Raw genomic sequence first — 22,305 nt, 5'->3', positions numbered from 1 at the left:
ACAAATTTTGTTGTCTTGAGTACCATTGTGTATATATCCCAAGAGTTTGATACTTTTAGTAAAAACAAATCTCCCTTCTAGAACATTGTGGGCACCATCATTTTTGTTTTGCTATTGTAGGTGCTTTGTGGCTTTTCTTTTAGACAGAAGAGTAGTTGAGCAGCTTGGATGCTACTGAGAACAACAAATGCTGGAGATCACAGTGGGTCAGGCAGCATTCATGGAGAGAAAGCAAGCTAACATTTTGAGTCTAGATGACTCTTGATTAGAGCTGAAGTGAAGTGTGAAAGGGACAGCCTTTATGCTGTAGTTTGGGTGGTGTGGGGTGTGGTGGGTGTAGGGTGCTGGTGACGAAAAGATGCTGATAGTTCAAATGAAGCAATCGGAATGTGAGAATGGCAGAACAATGATGTGTCTAACTGCCAGACTTGACACGGCAGTTAGTCTCACTGGGATGAGGGGAGGGGAGAGATGTCATGATAACAGTATGTAACAAGCTAAAAGAAATGGGAGTTGGTTCACAATTTGACTGTGTTGAACTCAATATTAAGTTCAGAAGGCTGTAATGTGCCTAGTCTGAAGATGTTCCTCCAATTTGTGCTGTGATTCACCAGAATATTGCAGCAAATCAAGGACAGACATGTGGGCATGTGAGTAGGATGCTATGTTAAAATAACCGGCTACGGGAAGGTCGGGGTCATGCTTGTGCACAGATCGGAGGTGTTTTGCAAAGCAGTCACCCAGTCTGCTTTTGATTTCTCCAGTGTGCAGTGATTATCATACACAAGATTGGAAGAGATGCAGGTGAAATGCTGCTTCACCTGGTAAGACTGATTAGGTGCTTGGACGGTGAGCAGGGAGGTGAAGGGGCAGGTGTTGCACCTTCTGCAGTTACGTGGGAAGGTGCCGTGGGGAGGGGGTGGTGGGTGCAGTGGTGTTGGTGGTTGTGGAATGGACTAGGGTGTCCCTGAGGGAACGATCCCTGCAAAACGCAGACTGGGGAGCGAGGGGAAAATATTTGGTGGTGGCGTTCTGGAGTCGTTGAAATGGAAGAGATTGAGCCTTTGAATGCGGAGGCTGGTGGGATGAAAAGTGAGGACAAGGGAAACTCTGTTATGCTGTTGAGTGATGGGAAGAGGCAAGGGCAGAAGTACAGGTGATAGGTTGGATGCAGTTGAGGGCCCTGTCAATCACAGTGGAAGGGAAGCCAGGGTCGTGGAAGAAGCAAGCCATATCAGCAGCACTGTTGTGGAAGGTGGCATCATCCAAACAGATGTGACATGGGCAAAGGAACTGGGAGAATGGGATAGAGTCCTTGCAGAATGTATCCGTAGTGAAGGTAGCCATGGGAGTCAGTGGCTTTGTAGTGGATGGCAGTGGACAGTTTATTCCCCAAAATGGAGACAGAGAGGTCAAGGAAAGGAAGGGAAGTGTTGGAAATGGACAATGTGAACGTTTTAGAGGGGTGGAAATTGGAAGTAAAATGAATAAATTTTTCCAGGTCTAGGAGGGAGCATGAAGCAGCACCGAAGCAGTGGTTGATTTACCAAAGAAAGAGTTGTGGGAGGGGGCCATTGTAGGACTGGAACAAGGATTATTCCACATAGCCCATAAAGAGACTGGCATAACTGGGATCTATGTGGGTGCCCATAGCCACTCCTTTGACTTGGCAGAAGTGAGATGAATTAAAGGAAAAATTGTTCAGTGAAAGAACGAGTTCAGCCAGCCATCTGTTTAGATGATGCCACCTTCCAAAATGGTGCTGCTGACCTGGCTTGCTGCTTCCGTGACCGTGGCTTCCCATCCACTGGGCCTACAGGGCCCTCAACCACATCCGACCTGTCGTGTGCTTCTGCCCTTGCCCCTTCCCATGACTCGCAACAGCGTGATCAGGTTCTCCTTGTCCTCACTTTTCAGGCCTCCAGACTCCGCATTCAAAGGATTGCACTCCACCAGCAGAACATCGTCACCAAATAAATCTTCCCCTCACTCCCCTGTCTGCATTTTGCTGGGATCTTTCCTTATGGGACACCCTTGTCGATTTCACAGCCACCCCATCCCCGTGCATCTTCCCATGTAACTGCAGAAGGTGCAACACTTGCCCCTTCGCCACCTCCCTGCCCACCATTCAAGGGCCTAAACAGTTTTTTCCAGGTGAAGCAGCATTTCACCTGCACCTCCTCCAATCTTGTGTGTTGTATTTGCTGCACCCAACGTGGTCTACTGGACTTTGGAGAAACCAAACGCAGACTAGGAGATTGCTTTGCAGAACACCTCCAATCTGTGCAAAAGCATGACCCCAACCTTCCCATAGCCAGCCATTTTAACACAGCATCCTGCTCGCGTGCCCGTGTCTGTCCTCAGCATGCTGCAATGTTCCAGTGAATCGCAGCGCAAACAGGAAGAACAACATCTCCTTCAGACTAGGCACTGTACAACCATCTGGACTTAATATTGAATTAAACGCCTTCAAATTGTGAACCAACTCCCATTTCTTCCCTTTCTTTTAGCTTGTTACATTCTGTTATCATGTCTTCCTATCTCTCTCTCTCTCTCTCTCTACACCACCCCCCACATCCCAGAGAGACTGTCTGTTCTTCCCAGTCTGGCAGTGAGACACACCATTGTTCTGCCATTCTCACATTCCGGTCACCTTTTATCTGAACTATCAACATCTTTTTTCCTCCTGCACCCTACAGCCACTAACCCCACCCCCAAACTACAGCATAAATGCTGTCCTCTCCACACTTCAACTCTGATGAAGAGTCATCTAGACTCAACGTTACCTTGCTCTCTCTCCATGGATGATCTCCAGCATTTGTTTTCAATACAGATTTCAGCATCTGCAGTAATTTGCTTCTGGCTTGGATGCTAGTTTTGGAGACGATATCTGCGTGTGATGCAACTCTCAGAAGCTATGCATGCTAAAGCCAGTTGAAATCAGGTGTATCATTTGCTGTGTTGAGACTATCATTGTCACAGATCATGCAGGTGAATGTGTCAGCCGCTCCTGGTGTTAATTGGTTGTGCTAATCTCCACCTTTAAAAAGTACACTTTATATTGTACTTTTTCTAAATGTTGAACACCATTGTTGACTTAATGGCTCAACTTGCTGTTTCAGAACTTGACAACAGTACTAGTAACTTGTTGTCTGGAGATGAAGATCAGACTCAAGCCATTATGCTGCCAAATGAAATCAATGGGAATTGGACATCATGTGAGACGTCCATTCACGAAGCTCGACTCAAGGCTAAAGCCAAGAGACGTTTGAGGAAAAACTCTTCTCGGGATTCTGGGCGAGGAGATTCCCTCAGTGATAATGGGGACAGTAGTCGGAATGTTGTTCCCTCTAGTCCGAAAGGGAAGATGTTGGACAGGAAGTCACGGATGGGAAAAGGAAGAGGACTGCCCAAGAAAGGCAAGTACTTGAGGTTTTATTTTGGAAGCAATTAGCATTCAAGGATGCACTTTCTATGCAAAACATTTTGAGGAGGAAGATGTGGACGGAGTGCTGAGGTAAAGTCTTGCGACTTATTTTTAAGCAGGAAAACATCAGGCCATGAAGTTCTTTTGATACTGATGTATCTTGCAGTTGGCTTTCATTGGTAACAATATTCAAAGCTGTGTTGTCCTGGTTGTGCATGACTTCCTTTTTTGCTCTTTAACTTGTAATTCTGCAGTATTTGAGATCTTCGTGGTGAGCAATTGCCTAGATTACCATTTGTTTGCTAGGTATGAAATTCTGCTCAATCATTTATTTTTTTATTCAGTACATTAACTTTTTTTCAAAGCACTATCTCAATGTCTGTCTCTTGCTTCCAGTGCACCCATGTAGTGCACTCCTGTCCCACGACCTAGTACTCCCTATAACTACAAATACAATTTGAGAAGAAGCACAGCTATCAAGGGAATTTTTAAATGAGCAGAGGGAAATTGATGCATTACAGGATAAGACGGTGTTGGATTTGAGGATGTTGAAGGAGATTGATTCAGTTGTGGATTGCAGAGATATATCTTGGGATCTGTGTATGGGGGACATTGTAAGAAGTGACAGTCATGGGTTACTGACAAAGTTTTATGGTAGAATTGAATACATTGGGTTCTTTTATTCAGCTCATTTTCGATGAACTTCTGGTTGATCCCTTTATGGATACCTACTCTACCAGTCACACAATGGCTGGTCAGAGCTGATATCATTGCTAGGTCTTAGCAGGAATTGTATTTCCAGGAAATTGTGCAATTCAGTATTTTAATTCAGTTGGTAGGAAACAGCAATTTGCTTTTGTAAATAGCATGGATTAGTAATTCCTGACAGAATGGGAGTTCATTCATTACTTAGATAAAGCTTAATGTTGAAAGATTGTGTCCTGGCTTAATGAAATACAGGGTTTTAGGAAGAGAATGCTAAGGTTGGGGGCTGTGCTTTAATTTGGATTTGCTTCCATATCAAAGGAAATCTAACTAATTTCAATGTCCATTATATTACAGAACCATTTGAGCACAGAAGAGCCCATTTCATCTGCCATGTCTGCAACAGTTCTCCAAATGAGCCGTTCACTTTATCTTCCCACATTCTCTCCATAATTCAGCACATTCTTCCTTTTTGAGATTCTGATTCAATTCCAACTGATGCCTCAATTGGATGTGTCTGCACTGTACTCTGCATTGTGTTTCGGATCTTAACCACTTCATGAAAATGTTCTTCCTTGTGTCTCCATGTTTCTTTGGACCTCCTTAAATACGTGCCTCTTGTTCTCAAATTGGTGAACGTAGAAACTTGTGATCTTTGACAGATTTGTTTTCTTTATGTTGCACCGTAGTTTTGCCTTGTTATGGAGCACTCAGTAGTAGCTGGTGAAAGCTTTCTCCTTGCCTGTCTTTACATCTGACCTTACAATCCCAATTCTGCTTTTCTGTCTGTTTGGTTTTGATTCCCACAATGATCCTGGGCCTCTGGTGATTCCATTGCTTCCAGCTACTGTCACTCGTGCTGGCATTGTTGGCATGCACTGTTGTTCTCTGATCGGCAGGACTTGCACCTCTGATGTCCTCTATGGGGAAGGCCTGACCATGGTCAATCCATAGAACTGCCAGGGTTGAATTGACAATTCTCTGATCATGAGAGAAACCCCTGTTGACGTGACAGAATCCCAAACCAGGAAGAGCTTTGCTTTCAGAAGAGATACATGTGCCATTCCCTCCTTGTAAAACATTTACAGCATCTTGTTTAAACTTGTAAAGTATCTGCAACATAACGAACTGAATCTAAATGGACTATTAGCTATGTTGCAATTTGATATTGATAGATGTGGGTACACTTTTTTAATATTTTGGATAAATATTTTCCATTTGGTAACATTTTAATAAAGGAGTGGTTGGCCCCATGAGAAATGTGCTCATTGTCTGGAGTCAAAAACCAATTCAAAAAGGTGGGCTAACAAGGTGTAGAGCTGGATGAACACAGCAGGCCAAGCAGTATCAGAGGAGCAGGAAGGCTGACGTTTCAGGCCTAGACTGTGTTCATCCAGCTCTACACCTTGTTATCTCAGATTCTCCATCATCTGCAGTTCCTACTATCTCAAAAAGGTGGGCACTAGGTTTTGATACTGGAGAATGGAATATCTTTTACTTTTTGCCCCTTATTTATATCAAGTGCAACTTGGGTTAAATGCAGACTAATAACAATCTTCTTTGCTCGAGCCCTAACCTGGAATCTTGGTTGAAGCCTTTAGTGACCTCTGAATAATTTCAAATCATCCCATCAGCCATTAGTGTACTTTTTGTGATTTTAGATCATTTTGTTGTGGCTTTTAAGTCAATGTGGAGCTTTGCTGAAACAGCTGTATAATTTGCTTAGATTGTAGATAATAATTATCTGAGTACGATGAATGTGGAGGAGATTAGCAGGGGAAGGACAAGTATGTTGAGATTATTAAGTTGCTGTATGTTTAATGTGTTACTGTATCTATAATTGCCTAAATGGAGAGCTCATAATATGTGGAAGATTGAATAGAAGCAAGATTCTTTTTGGGAGTATTTTAGATGATTTTAGTGCAGCTTGTTGTACTCCTGAAAGGAGAGTTGATAGTGGATGCATTCTACAATTTATAATTCACTAACTTGTAGGTCTTGGCTTTAATTATTGGGAGGCACATATAGTAGTTGGAGAATTTCCTGGAAAAAACATTTCTTTTCGGATTGGTTACTGCAACTTTCTGAAAAATTCAGTCGTCTTCATTCAAGAAGATCATAGAAGTTCAAAAGTTGAATTATCAAGCTGTACCAGCCAGTGAAGAGAGAGAATAGCAAATCTTGTGGAATATTTGAGTGTTGCATTGTGAATTTGTATATGTTTTAAAACCATATAAATAATTCCTATAGTGTTTAAACTCTACAGAGTTAGAGTTTATCTCTTTTACTGGAGTAATTATTTTTTCAGGAACCATATTAGTGTAGCCCATGTACTACTAACTGAGCATGCGATGGGAAAAAAGCAGTCTCAATTACAGGGACTCTCCATTGTAAATCTTGTTGAGTTTTTGCTTAGTTGTCCTGTAAGTAAATCTAACTTATCTTTATGAATTAAAAAGAAAAAGCCAGAGTTCACTGTTTTTGAAACACAAATTGCAAATTATTTTTCAGTGAGAGCATCTTAAAATTAGAGCTGCTTGTACTAATAAGACGCAGTTGGAATTGGAGAATAGTCAGTTTGGACAGCAGTTACTATAATTTGTTTGATTGCAGTGTCAGTTCAGTCAGCAATTCAGTTAGTGCATGGATCAGAATGATTTCTAATCAAATTCTTTTAAACTGTGCTCCTGAAAGATATTTTTTTTAAAGCATGTAATTACATATTTGGCCTTTTTTATTTTTCATTTTACATTATTTAACATTCAAATTCTGTTGGTAGGTGGAGCGGGCGGTAAAGGTGTTTGGGGGACACCTGGTGAGGTGTATGATTTGGAGGAAGTGGATGTCAGAGATCCCAATTATGAAGAAGATCAGGTGAGTGGATATTAAGCATCAGATACCTAAATTTTTAAAATTTTGGTTGTTCATGATTTAACCAATAACCTATGGTTAGTTCTATTTCTTCACCCTTTTTTTTAAACTTACTTTGTTCCTTTCCTTAGTATTTAAGAGTATTTTCCAGGATAATAAATTATTTCCCATAGTTTGTAAGATTGAAATGGAGATCGCCAAGTTTATTCACGTTCCTTGTTCTTTGCATGGTAGAAGTTCTTGGAATGTAATCATGATGATGACTCCAGAAACTGGTAGAGCTTAGAATTGAACTTGGTTCTTCATACCAAATGTGATCGCTTTGTTTAATCTATCCTTCCACCAGCACACCACCTAACTGTCTCCAATAAAACTCGATAATGTGCTGCATGTGTTACTGAACTATGTAGTTCCCTAGACTGCAGTGAAATAATTAATCTTGTCCATCAGTGGTGGGTGCACTATAATAGATCTCCATATCCCAAAACTGAAGATTGACTGAGGTACTGATACTAAATGAATTTTCCAGAAGTTGAACGAAAGGAATACTGGTGCCTGTATATCTTTAATGATATCTTGAGCTGTTTTCAGTGAATTGCTTCACAAAGAGATCACAGTTTCTGTGAATGAATCATTTTGTACGCAGTAAGATCGTATAAAATGCTGAGAGATACACTTTCTGTTGTTGAGAGATATTGATTGAGGGAAGTATTGACCAGAAAACAGGAGAGCTTCCTACTTTTTGTTCAGTGTAGTGACATCTTTATCTACCCCAAGGCAAGTACACTTACTGTCTCACCCTAAGGTCAGGCTTGGTCTTTTTTTTAAAACACATGATTAGTAACACTAGATGCATGTAACAGAAATTCACACGCAAGTGAAACATCTGAAAGTTAACTAACTTGCTCCTTATGGAGCTTACTACCTTAAGGAGATGGTGAGGGGATAAAATCCCACAAAGCCATATAACTGTCACATATTTAAAGCAATCTGTGTTCTGTTCTGTATTAATTTATACCATGTCTATTTCTCTCTAATCAGCAGATCACCAAGTGGCCCTGTAGTGTCAGCAGGGTGCCAACTTATTCTGAATTTGTTTCTGTTGACAATACCATTTGATAACAAGATTTTAGTTCTGTTATAAATTTCAACAGGAGAATTGCGTGTATGAAACAGTGGTTCTACCCTTAGATGAAGGGGTTTTTCAGAAAACTGTGACTCCAATTGTGCAAGAATACTTTGAACATGGAGACACTAATGAAGTTCTGGTATGTATTTAATACTTGATTTTAATACAAAAATGAGGTCAACTATTTGGAATTGTTAAAGTTGTTAAACTTGTAGTGATTTTTAAAGTGAAATAGTCTATAACTATAGATGTTTGATCCTTTTTAAAAATAATGGTAGAGTTTATTGGATGGAAGCTTGGAAGAATTTGATCATACTTAATTTACTTAAGGCAAGACATGTTTCACTCTGTGTGCTCATTAGAATCACCTGACTATTGCTGCTTTTTGTCAACTACTGAAATGCCTTCTGTATTTATACAGTTTTTGAAACTTGTTGATGGTTGTTATTTACTTAATATTTATTCAGTATTTATAACAGATTGGTAATCGATTGGTCATGTGCAGAAAGCAACCATTTAATTAAATGTTCCATTCATGGAGTGTTTCAAAATTCCAGAAATAATTATTATATCATGACTAACCAATTGGAAGCAATAATTACATGTTTAAGGCATTGACCTCTGTGGTACGAATAAGATTTAACCCTCAAAAGAGAACCCAGTGAATCTTACTACTGGACAAATCAGATCCTGGAATGAAATCTTTTTTTAAATTTAACATGCAGTCCTTTTTCTGAAACAGACGTATACCAAATTGCAGCTTGTGTTTTAACCGTAAGCACGTTTATTACAAAGAAAATGAAACAAATTAAGCTGTTCACGTGTAAGAGTTTGAAACACGAGGCAAAACAAAGTCTCATGTACAACCCAAGGCCATCACTTTACGGTTAACCAGAATCCAGGGAAATTTTCCTTCCTGTTCAATCTGTAGGTTTGACTTAACTGCTGATTCTCCGTTCATGGCCTGTGAAATGTAGAGTCCTTTTCCTTGAAAATGCTCACACCTGAGAGCTTAAACCTTCTCAGCTTTGAATAATCCACAGCATTCTATCCAGACATTCCTGGTCTGGGAGTACTGACAAACTGCAACCCTTACTCTGCGATAACCTGACCCCCTTAACTGCTCTGAACAACCTCCTTTTCTAGGAGAGTCTATATGCATCTGACTTTGGTCAGGTCTACTTTAAACTGAACCCAAAAGCTTTTCAATGTTTTTAAAAACAACTTGTTCCATCGTAAATTCTGCTAAAGCTAATAGCTGTATTTTCTCTCTCCTGTTGTAACCCCCACAATAGAAACAAACTTCAATAAACGCTCCTGGGATCCTTGCTGTCCTCTGCTGTCTCTGACATATACTGATTTTAAAGTCACAGCTCTGAAAACGCAGGTGTAATTCACTAATGTCCTTCGGGGAGGAAGTCTGCCACCCTGACCTAATCTGGCCTACATGTGACTCCAGACCCACAGCAATGTGGTTGACTCTCAACTGCCCTTTGAAATGGCCTACCAAGCCATTCAGTTGTACCAGTCACGACAAAGACTCAAAGAAAGGAAACTGGACGGATCACCTGGCATTGACCTAGGCACCAGAAAAGACAACGTCAGAAACAACCCTGTCGACCCAGCGAAGTCCTCCTCGCTAACATCTGGGGGTTAGTGCCAAAATTGGGAGAGCTGTCTCACAGATTGGTTAAGCACCAGCCTGACACTGTCATACTCACAGAATCATACCTTACAGACAATGTCCCAGACACCACCATCACCATCCCTGGGTGTGTCCTGTCCCACCAGCAGAGGGGGTGGCACAGTGGGATACAGTTGTCGGGGGTGTTGCAGTAGGAGTCCTCAACGTTGATTCCAGACCCCATGAAGTCTCATGGCTTCAGGTTAAACGTGGGCAAGGAAACCTCCTGCTGATTACCACATACTGTCCTCTCTCAGCTGATGAATCAGCATTCCTCAGTGTTGAAGAGCACTTGGAGGTAGCACTGAGGATGGCAATGGTACAAAATGTACTCTGGGTGGGGGATTTCAATGTCCACCACCAAGAGTGGCTCGGCAGCAGTTCTACTGATCGAGCTAGTCGGGCCCTAGGGACATAACTGCTAGACTGGGTCTGCGGCAGGTGGTGAGGGAAAAACACACTTGACCTCATCCTTAGCAATCTGCCAGCTGCAGTTGCATCTGTGCATGACTGTATCGGTAAGAGTGACCATCGCACAGTCCTTGTGGAGATGAAGTCCCACCTTCACATTGAGAACAACCTCCATCGTGTTGTATGGCACTATCACCGTGCTAAATGGGACAGACTTCGCACAGATCTAGCAACTCAAGACTGGGCATCCATGGGGCGCTGTGGGCCATCAACAGCAGCAGAATTCTAACGTTTTGGAGTAGATTTGTAGCTCGAGTTGTGGGTGTTGAGGTTGGTTGGCTGGTTTGCCGAGCTGGTTTGTTGTTCCGCAGACGTTTCGTTACCGTGCTTGGTAACATCCTCAGTGCAGCCTCTGATGAAGCGTCGGTGTGTTTTCCAGCCTGGCTTTTAAACTCTGGGGTCCGTTGCGATGGATTGCCTCACTTCCGGGTTTCCTCCGTTGTGGAATGTATATGGGGTCGAGTTCAATGTGTTTATTAATAGCCTGCTTCATGGAGTGCCATGCTTCCAGGAATTCTTGTGCTTGTCTCTGCCTAGCCTGTACCAGGATCTTGGTGTTGTCCCAGTCGAAGTCGTGGTTCTCCTTGTCCATGTGGATTGAGATGAGTGAGTATTGATCGTGTCTTTTTGTAGCCAGTTAGTGTTCATGTACTCTTGTTGTTAGTTTTCTTCCTGTTTGTCCGATGTAGTGTTTCTCGCAGTCTCTGCAGGGGATCTTGTAGATGACATTGGTCCTGTCCATGGCGGGGAGTGGGTCTTTAGTTCGGGTCAGCACTTGTCGTAGGGTTGATGTGGGTTTGTGTGCCACTCTGATGCCCAGTGGTTGTAGAAGTCTTGTGGTGAGTTCTGACGTGTTCCTGATGTAGGGTAGTGTGATGAGTGTGTCGGGGCGTGTAGAATCTTTCTGATGCTGTTCCTGTAGGTATCTCCTGACCCAGTTCTTTGGATATCCATTATCCTTGAACACTTGGAAGAGGTATTCCTCCTCCTCTTGGCGTAGTTCCATGTTGCTGCAGTGTGTTGTTGCCTTTTTAAATAGTGTTCGCACGCAGCTTCGTTTGTGTGTGCTGGGATGGTTACTGTTGAAGTTCAATACCTGGTCTGTGTGTGTGGCTTTTCGGTGTACTTTCGTTTGCAGTTCCCCATTTGTCTTGCGCTCTACCATGACGTCCAGGAATGGGAGTTGTTTGTTCTTCTCCTCTCTGGTGAATTTTATTCTGGTGAGGGTGTTGTTTGAGTTTGTGTGTCTCTTCTAATTTGGTCCGTTTAATGATGACAAAGGTGTCGTCTACGTAGCGTATCCATAGTTTATCGATAGGTTGGATTTGTGGAAGGGCAGTCCTTTCCAGTCTTTGCATCACTGCTTCTGCTATGAGTCCGGAGATAGGCGATCCCATGGGTGTCCCGTTGATTTGCTCGTATGTTTGGCCGTTGAAGGTGAAGTGGATGGTCAGGCATAGGTCCAGTACTGGATCCATAGGTTCTGCACTGAGGATGCTACCAAGCACGGTAACAAAACGTCTGCGGAACAACAAACCAGTTCGGCGAGCCAACCAACCTCAACACCCATAACCCGAGCTACAAATCTACTCCAAAACCTTAGAGACCTACGGGTGCAACACGCTCAAACTGGCAAGGAAATGGGAACAACATGCTTAAACTACTGGACCTATCATCAGCCTGACCATCAGTAAAGTGATGGAAGGTGTCATCAACAGTGCTATCATGCAGCACCCGCTCAACAATAATGCTCAGTGACGCCCAGTTTGGGTTCCACCAGAGTGTCTCAGCTCCTGATCTCATTACAGCCTTGGTTCAAACATGGACAAAAGAGCTGAATTCCAGAGGTGATGTGAGAGTGGCAGCCCTTGACATCAAGGCTGGATTTGACCAAGTGTGGCATCAAGGAGCCCGAACAAAACAGGAATCAATGGGTATCGGGGCAAACTGTCTGGTGGTTGGAGTCATATCTGACACATAAGATGATGGTCGTGGTTGTGGGAGGTCAATTATCTCAGCTCCAGGACATCTCTGCAGGAGTTCCTCAGCGTAGTGTCCTCGGCCCAACCACTTTCAGCTGCTTCATCAATGACCTTTCCTCATCATAAGGTCAGAAGTGGGGATGTTCGCCGATGATTGCACAATGTTCAGCACCATTCGTGACTCCTCAGATAGTGAAGCAGTCCGTGTTCAAATGCAACAAGATCTGAACAATATCCAGGCTTAGGCTAACAGTGGCAAGTGACATTTGCATCACACAAATGCCAGTCTGAGACCATGTAACCACCATCTCTTGACATTCAATGGTGTTACCATCACTGAATCCCCCCCAATCATCATCCTGGAAATTACCATTGACCAGAAACTCAACTGGACTCGCCACATTAACAGAGTCGCTACAAGAGCAGGCCAGAAGCTGGGAATCCTGCGGCGAGTAACTCACCTCCTGACTCCCCAAGGCCTGTCCACCATCTACAAGGCACAAGTCAGGAGTGTGATGGAATACTCCCCACTTGCCTGGATGAGTGCAGCCCCAACACCATCCAGGACAAAGCAGCCTGCTTGATTGGCACTACATCCACAAGCATTCACTCCCTCCACCACCGACGGTCAATAGCAGCAGTGTGTACTATCTATAAGATGCACTGCAGAAATTCATCGAAGATCCTCAGACAGCACCTTCCAAACCCACGACCACTTCCACCTAGAAGGACAAGGGCATCAGACGTATGGGAACCCCACCACCTCGAAGTTCCCCTCTAAGTCACTCACCATCCTGACTTGGCGATATATCGCCGTTATTTCACTGTTGCTGGGTCGAAATCTTCGAATTCCCTCCCTAATAGCATTGTGGGTCAACTCACAGCAGGAGGACTGCAGTGGTTTAAGAAGGCAGCTCACCACCACCTTCTCCAGGGCAACTAGGGACGGGCAAGAAATGCTGGCCAGCCAGCGACGCCCACATCCCACGAATGAATAGGAAAAAAAAATTACTTTTAAATCCCTTCAAAAAGAACAGACTAGCATCCAACTCTTAATGGTTATTACCAGATAAATCACACCCCTTTAATCACAGCTGGCTCTTTTCACTCAAAGATAGTAGGAACTGCCGATGCTGGAGTCTGAGACAACAAGGTGTGGAGCCGGATGAACACAGCAGGCCAGGCAGCATCAGAGGAGCAGGAAAGCTGATGCTATAGGTCTGGACCCTTCTTCAGAAATGCCTGCATTGAACAAAAAACAAAGAATACAGATGCCGGAAATTGGAAACAAAAACAGGAGTTGGTGGAAAAACTCAGCAGGTCTGGCAGCATCTGGGGTGAGAAAGCAGAATTAATGTTACAGAACAGAAGGGTCTCTGGACCCTCTGGGATAGTAAAAGCATGGATTCAAAATTGAGTGACAAAATAAAGAAAAATGTTTAATGCATGTTGTTCAGACAGGAGGAAAGTGTGTGTAGTGGAGTTCTCTGGGACTCTGCTTTTCCTGATGTATAAATTAATGTTTTAGATCTTGATGTACAGGGTGCAATTTCCAAGTTTGTATGCAATATGAAACTTGGAAGCATTGTCAACTGTGAGGAGGATCGTTCAGTGTTTCAAAAGGATATAGACAAGTTGGTAAAATGTATGGACAAAAGCAATTGAAGCTTATTATGAAAGTGCGAAGTGATTCATTTAGGTGGAAGATCATGAAGACAAAATAAAGAACACAACTCTGAAGGCGATGCTGGACCGGAGGGACCTGTGTGTATATGTGTATAGATTGTTGAAGCTGGCCCGCCAGCTTCAGACAGCAGCTAATAAAGCATATGGATCTTTGGCATTACTTGATAAGTGTACAGAGTATACGACCAAGGAGGTTATGTTGAACCAGTACAAAATACTGGATCAGCCTTGTGTTCACTGCTGGATGCTGCACTTAAATGTGAAGACATTGGTGAGCATGGCAAGAGACTGACAAGAATGGTTCCAGGAATGAGGAATTGCTTATGAAGATGATATTGGAGAAGATAGAGGTGTTCAAAGTCATGCAGGGTCATGGAAGAGTAGAAAGGAGAAACCTCACTCGCGAAGAAATTAAACAAGACAGCCCAGATTTAAAGTAATTGGTGAAAGACGTAAAATGACATGAAATTTTCTACATGCAATGCATGGTTAATGTCTGGAATGAACCACCTGAGACCCTGGTGGCGGGTCACACATTCAAAAGGTAATCAGAATGTGCAGTGTCATGGGGAGAAGACAGAATGGTACTAAGTGAATTGAACATGGAGGGCCAGTGTAGACCATTGGGTCACATGGTCTCCTTTTGTGCTGTATAAACTGATTTATTTATTGAATAATTGAAGCTGCATAAAAATAAGTAATATTATGTTAATAGCTTAAACTCTTGACAGCAGAGAGTGTGCTGTTTTTAACAATGATCCAGCCATTTTGTTTGGTTCTAACTTTTTTGTCCAAAACAAATTCTGTCTGGTTGGTTGAGACTCTAATTCTATATAGAAAACAAAAGCAAACAGCACTTTCTGGAACCCAACAGAATTCAGCCGTTAATTAATATTCATGCGCACAGTTTAGTTACACTAATGCTGAAAGTTACTTTGACTCATATTACTTATTAGTCAAATTTGTCCCACGATATATAGTCTTTCACATGTTTAAGTGAAAGAAATTTGTTTGTGGTTGGTGCAGTCGATCATCTCAGCGTCATGATATTGCTGGTGGAAGTTCCTTAGTGTGGTGTCCTGGCTGACCATCTTCAACTGCATCATCATTGATCTTGCTTCCAGTATAAACCTTAAAGTGCTTGAAGTGCAATGTTCTGTATCATTCACAACTCTTCTAATTCCACATCTTTGTGCCTGCACGCAAGACCTGCACAATATCAAGACTTCTATCAGAGAGAATCAGAGAATCCCTACAATGTGGAAACAGGCCCTCCGGCCCAACAAGTCCACACCGAACCTCAGCATTCCACCCAGACCCATCCCCCTATAACCCACCTAATCTACACCTCCCTGAACACTATGGGCAATTTAGCACGGCCAATCCACCTAACCTGCACATCTTTGGTCTGTGGGAGGAAACCGGAGCACCCGGAGGAAACCCACGCAGACACGGGGAGAATGTGCAAACTCCACACAGACAGTCGCCCGAGGCTGGAATCAAACCCGGGTCCCTGGCGCTGTGAGGCAGCAGTGCTAACCACTGTGCCACCGTGCCACCCTTGGACTAGAAAGTGGTAAGAAGCATTCATATCCCACAAGTGCCAAATAATGACTGTCTCCACCAACAGAATTTGATCATCTTCCCTTAATGTTCTGGGACGTTACTGTTGCTGAATTTCCTACGATCAATATCCTGGAGGTGACTGTCGACCAGAAAATTAACCGGACAAACCATACACAGTTATTACAAAAGTAAATCAGAGGCTGGGATCTCAGTACTACCTTGAAGGTGATGGTGAGCTTGGTGTATGGGTATATCCACAGTACTAGAGAGAGGAGTGTTCCACATTTTGACTTAGTGACGCTAAAGGACATTACATTTCCAAGTCAGGATGATGTGTGACTTGGAAAGGAACTGGCAGGGGGTGCTGTACCCACATATCTGCTGCTAATGTCCTTTGGAGTGGCAGGAGTCATTGAATTGGAACATGCTATTGAAGGAACCTTGGTGAGTTGATCTGGTAGGTGGTACACATTGCACCCACTGTATGACAGTGGTGAAGGGAGTGAATGTGGAAGGTGGTAGATGGGGTGCCAATCAAGCAAACTGCTTTTGCCAGAATACTGTCAAACGTTGTGTTATTGGAGCTGAACCCGTCCAGGTTTTGTGCTTTGTATATGGTGGAGAAGTATTGATGAGCGAATAAGTGAGTTATTCATTCTGGACTTCTTCACTTCTGACCTGCTCTAGTAGCCACACTATGAATGTTGCTGGTCAGTGGTAACTTCCAGGATGTTGGTAGGCAATTCAGATATGCTAATACCAATGAATGTACAGATGAGATGATTAGATTCTGTTGTCGATGATGGTTATTGCCTGGAACTTGTGTGGCATGAATGTTATGTGCCATATATTTGCCCAAGCCTGGATGTCATACGGGTTTTGCTGTTTCAGTATTTGAAGAGTTGCGATTTGTGCAATCATCAGCAAACATCTCCAGTTCTGACCTATTGGACGTACAGTCATTAATGGGGACCTTGAACCTTACCTTGAGAAAGACCTGCGGTGTGTCCCAGGACTGTGGAGATTGACAAATTAACGTGCATTTAACTTTTCCAAAGCTATCACTAAGTTTAGTGACTGTTAAAGTGCTAGAATATGTACTGTTTAGTGCTGCTACTACTGTACCAGCTTTTTTCTTCCTTTTTTTTCTAAAAATAAAAATTGATCACCATTTTGCAAAGTTTCTAAGTTTAAATAATGTAAATTCCTCACCTGTCTTGGCAAAGCAAGAACTAACGTACCCTTTGGCAGGAGTAGAGCTAGTAAACGACTTGTGACTTAGAATAAACTGTGTAAAATGCACATTTGCTAATGCATTAAGAAACCTCACTTAAAAGTTCAATTCTAAACAGATGGTCTTACGTATGATTTATTTTCTAAACTTTAAATGCTTTTTTTCCTCCTTCAACTGGAATTTGGAGGAATGGGATTTAATACTAAGTTAGTTGTCTCTGGATGAAGTCGAGATGCATGCTCCTATTACCAAGAAGCAATTGATATTTTGCATGTAATTGTCCTTACTCTCTGCTGCTTGAATTTGCCTAATGTTGGTGACAGATGGCAGGTTTGGCCACATTAAACTTCAACTTATCCAAAACACTGCCTATATCTAGCCCCATTCAGTGTCACCTCTGTTTGCTAATCTATGTAGTTGTCTAGTCTGGCAGCAACTCAGATTTAACAGTTTTGTCCTTGTGTTCATATCGCTGTGTAGTCCTGCTCTTCCCTCTTCCAGCTCTATATTCTGTATTCTTCAATCCTTTTCTGTGCATCCGTTTTTCATTGCCCCCAGAATCTGAATTTATCTCCCTAAACCTTCTGCGTCTATACCTCTCTTGTTAAAATGCTGCTTAAAGCCTACTTTAACAAGCTTTTGGCCGCCTGCCTTGACAGATCTTCATGTAGCTCAGTGTTACCTTTGTGGATGCTCATGTGATGTGCCAGGAACATTTTATTACATTGAAATCAATTTACAAATGCGCATTGCTGTTGTTAACTGGAGTTAAACAAATCTTCACCTGCTATAGCACAATTCACATCCTCTGAAAATTCCTGAATATTCACAGCCAATTAATTAATTTTGAAATTGTTATCCTCTACATTTCAAGCTTTTCATCTTCTACACAATATCTCAACTGAACAAAGATACAATGATCTGGATGTATTCTGATAATATAGTATTTGCTCAGTCTGTAAAGGATAACAAAGTAAACTATGGGAACTTGGTGAAGACATTTGTACAATGTCTTTATGAAGATAATTCTCTCAAACTGAAGGCCAAGACACCACAAATTTATAGACTTTAGGAGAAAAAAAATCAATTGAGTATATTGCCTCCCTGAACATTTCAGGGGCCATGTCATGAATGGTTGCTAACGGCAAGCATCCAGCTATCAAAAGTAGAGAAGTTGCTGTTATTTGGTAGGGTATGGGGCAAAGATGTGGTAACCAAAGGGCATGGATACCTTAAGAAATTAAAACCTTTTTGAATAGGACTAACATTAAAGCTCTCCTAATATGGCTCTCGTTGAGAGCGTTATCTTTTCTGGATGTCTTTGCTGGTTCTCTGATCTTGAGAAAAATAAAATCTTAGGTTATTGAACCAAGCAGGAAGGGTATTTGATGATCAAACCCTTCTTGGCATTGTATGCAAATTTGGTCGCCTTGTCTGAGGAAACATGTTCTGTCTGTAGAGGGAGTACAATGAAGGCTTATTAGACTGATTTCTGGGATGGCAGGACTGACTTGTGAGGAGACTGGTTTGATTTGCATATATTCACGGCAGTTCAGAAGAATGAGGGAGGATCTCAGAAATCTATAAATTTCTAACAGGACTAGACAGTAAACACAAGAAGGATGTTCCACATGACCAGGAAGTCCAGAACCGGGGTCACAGTTTAAGAATATGGAGGCCATTTAGCATTGAAATGAGAGATTTTTTTCATCCAGAGAGTGGTGAGTCTGTGGAATTCTCTGCCACGTCAGTCAAGGCCAAAACATTGAATGTTTTCAAGAAGGAGTTTGATTCCTTCAGCTCTAAAGAACTATATCTAAGGATATGGGGGGCAAGGCAGGAACAGGCTACTGAGTTGGACAACCAGCCACGATTGTATTGAATGGTGGAACAGGTTCAAAGGGCCGCAAGAAGTACTCTTGTTCCTGTTTTCTATGTTTGACAAAAATCTGCTCTTCAAGCATTTTCAAGCGATTGAATAATTAGAATGTCTCTCAATAATTTTGAATCCTTTCAGGGGAAAGGCTGCAATCCCTCTGCAAGAAAAGGTGATTCCTGAACTCATTTGTGTCTAGCTGTGTAAGAACTTGCAATAGGAAATGAATGAATAGGCCCTCTTAGGACTTTGCTATCAAATGCACTGGAATAATTTTAATACATCGTGGTTGAATTAAACTTGTGATGGATCTTTTTTATTGTTTATTATTGATTTGATTTTTCAACCAAACCAAGTAGCTGAAATGAACTCCCACATGGGCAATAAGGGTAAGCATTGAATTAGAGTCATAGAGTTGTACAGTACAAAAACAGACCCTTCGGCCCAACTCGTCTGCACCAACCAGACGTCCTAATCTGACTGAGTGCTGTTTGCCAGCAAGTGAGTTATGAAAGCATGGGTAGCAGTCAAATCACGTGAATCGGTATGCTGTTGACAACAGTGAAATAAATAAATGATTAATTTGTTTTAGATGTGATGATTGAGAGCTAAATGATAATGAGGACAACACAGATCTTTGCTTTTCTGGGAATAGCATTGAGTTGTGAAGTAAGATTTTTCTGTTTCATTACTGGCTATTGCTACAGTTGTGATCTCTGAAATATGTCATCTGAGACTTTGAGCCACATTCAGTTAGATTTCTTTGGAACCTTGACATTCAACAGTGTACTTGTATATTTGTTCCCTTGCGCACATTCTAAATTATTCCATTAATAAGGATATTTTACTCAAAGCAGCAATCAAGTCAGATTATCCTGCTGTGATGGAAATTCTTTGGCACCGTTTCCTGATGCTTGGGCAGGTCTAATGTGACCAGAGAAAAGTACAAGAAAAGTCATGAAGTTTGGATATGGTCCAAAATGTTTTAACTAAAAGGCACATTTTTGAGACAGAGAAAAGTGACTGCAGCATTCCCCTTCACACATTTGTGCAATCATATTTGACCATGTGCTGTTAGACCTGTTTCAGCAGGTACTGTTCTTCAAATAGCTGAATGAGGTAACTTGAATTAAATCTCTGTGATCTTGTGCCCAGCATGCTGGTTGTGAGTAAAACTACCTGTCATTACAAAAACTGGAATACTGAAAAAGACTAAATACTTGAATTTTATTTTTTGTAGTTAGCTTTCTTCTCCCTAGCCCCACCTTCCCTTTCTCTCTGTGCATTCCCTTCTTCCACAATGCTTTTGGACTCTGGAGAGAAGGGTCAACAATATACAACAATTTGCTTCTTCCCAATCATAAGTGCCAACTGTAGATCTATAGTTCCTTAATCTCCATTTGGTCGTACACTTATTCTGCAAAAATGGACTATTTAATGCCTTTTTCTGTGAGAATTTGGACATCTATATGAGGTATTGTCACTACCAGTTCATTTCCCCACTTCCTTCAGATTAATTGTTTGAATAGCTCTCTCTTGCTTATGAAATGTTGAAGGTTCCAATATCCCCAATCTTAAATTATTTTTCTAGGCTGTTCTGTTTTCATTGTTTTATTTACTGTTGCACAGGAGCTGCTGAATAACTTGAATCTTGGAGAAATGAAGTGCACTGTGCCAGTGTTAGCAGTTTCTTTAGCTTTAGAGGGGAAAGCCAGCCACCGTGAGCTCACCTCTAGACTTCTGTCTGATCTGTGTGGGAAAGTACTCACTACGAATGATGTGGAAAAATCCTTTGATATGCTGCTGAAGGATTTGCCAGAATTAGCCTTGGATACTCCTGGAGCACCACAGGTGAGTACAAGAAATTCAAAATAAGGCAGTTTGTGTATTTTTCTGTTGCCTTCAAGGTGAAGAATATTTGTGCTGGGGAATGAAATGATGTGTGGCCACCTCATATCAGCACCAAGCAGTCTCACCTGGTTACGAATTAAAGCCCCCTTTGCTGTGACAGCAATGTGTCTTATCTCCAACCCTGATATCATTACCTACTGCATCAATTTGATATTTTTCCCCTTGCTGCACTGGTCATCCTTAAGCTTTTTGACATTCACAACTAATATTGAATTGGATTCTGATGCACATAATTGTCCATATCCCAATTCCAATCCTCATACTGAAAGGGTAGTATCCTAGTATGTAAAAACATGTCCCCAGGATAGTTCTATTTTTTTAAATTTAAAATATTGTATTACTTGTGGTATGGTGATTCTTTGCATTATGAAAGATTTGTATTGTACAATTTGTTATTCATTTGGGAAATTTTTCTCAAGTTTTCCCAGGGCTTTGATTGTATTGAAATCTTTAAAACGTTTGTGTCAATTGATTAAGCTCCTCTGTATAGGAAGATTACATTGTGAAACAGTGTGACGATTGTAGCTTTAAAACTGCTCCATTCCTTACTTTCATCTTGCGACTCGTGTGCCAACATCATTTATTTCCATAATTAAAATAATGTCAGTTATACTCAATTTGAAAAGGCGAGATTCAACTTATGTAAATAGGTCTCTGCTTGACCTCTGATGGGCTAGTTGACTGGATATGTGAACAAATTAATGAGATTCAGTACTATTGTTTCCTCATTTGGCTTTCCAGCTAAAGGAGATGCTGGGAATGGGGAGAAGCAAAATGCAATCCAGTTTTTTGTGAAACTTATTTCATATTAAAGAGCAGTTAAAATAAGCATGAAACCAGTGAAAGTTATAGTCACACAGCACAGTTCCTTCAGCCCAAGTTGTCCATGCCAACCAGGTTTCCTTATTTGAACTAGTCCCATTTGCCTGTGTTTGGCCCATTTCCTTCTAAACGTTTCCTATCTATGCCCCTGTGCAAATGTCTTTTAAATGTTGTAATTTTACCCACCTCTACCACTTCCTCTGCAACTTGTTCCATATATGCAGCATCCTCTGTGTGAAAATGTTGCCCCTCAGATCCCTTTTAAATCTTTCCCTTCTCACCTTAAACCTATTCCCTCTAGTTTTAGTTTCTAGTTGTGAGGCTGGAAAAGCATAGCAGGTCAGACAACTTCAGAGGAGCAGGAAAGTCAATGTTTTGGGCCACAGCCGCCCTTCAGAACTGGATAGGGGGAGAGGAGCCCAGAAATAATAATAGTAGGGTGGGGGGAGGGTGCTGGGGGGGTAGAATAAGGGAGATAGTGATAGGTGGATGTGGTCAAGGGGTTGGTGATTAGTCTGTGGGAAGGTTAGAGTGGATAGGTGAGTAGGAAGGTGGACAGGTCAGGTCAGGAGGTGAGGAGGAGGAGGGGGTGGGCTGGGCTTGGAGAGATTTTGAAGTTGGTGAAGCCAATGTTGAGGCCATTGGGCTGTAAGCTCCCAGGCAAAATATCAGGTGGTGTTCTTCCAGTTTACGTTTGGCCCACTCTGACAGTGGAGGAGTCCAAGGATGGACATGGTCGTCAGGGATGTGGGAGGGAGAATTAAAACGGATGGCAACCGGAAGGTTGGCATGGTTGGTGCACGCAGAGCGCAGATGCTCCGGCATAGGTTCTGCACTCTGCATGCACCAACCATACCAACCTTCCGGTTGCCATCCATTTTAATTCCCCCTCCCACATCCCTGACGACATGTCCATCCTTGGCCTCCTCCACTGTCAGGGT

At 42.1% G+C, this 22,305-nt stretch overlaps 1 protein-coding gene across 1 annotated transcript in view; it reads left to right on the top strand.

The window, feature by feature from the left end:
• The window catches only part of pdcd4b (programmed cell death 4b), a 51,544-nt gene that overhangs the window by 5,988 nt on the left and 23,251 nt on the right, over positions 1-22,305 (top strand). Inside the window, exons 2-5 of the mRNA XM_048608813.1 lie at positions 3,123-3,419; positions 6,912-7,006; positions 8,158-8,271; positions 20,261-20,482. Coding sequence (XP_048464770.1) covers positions 3,123-3,419; positions 6,912-7,006; positions 8,158-8,271; positions 20,261-20,482 — 728 coding nt within the window. The remainder of the gene's footprint in view (positions 1-3,122; positions 3,420-6,911; positions 7,007-8,157; positions 8,272-20,260; positions 20,483-22,305) is intronic.

Source organism: Rhincodon typus, chromosome 20 (assembly GCF_021869965.1).
Source record: "Rhincodon typus isolate 14 chromosome 20, sRhiTyp1.1, whole genome shotgun sequence".
Lineage (NCBI taxonomy): Eukaryota > Metazoa > Chordata > Chondrichthyes > Orectolobiformes > Rhincodontidae > Rhincodon > Rhincodon typus.
The sequence above is the reverse complement of the archived record's forward strand: the minus strand, read 5'-3'. Positions and strand labels throughout refer to the sequence as shown.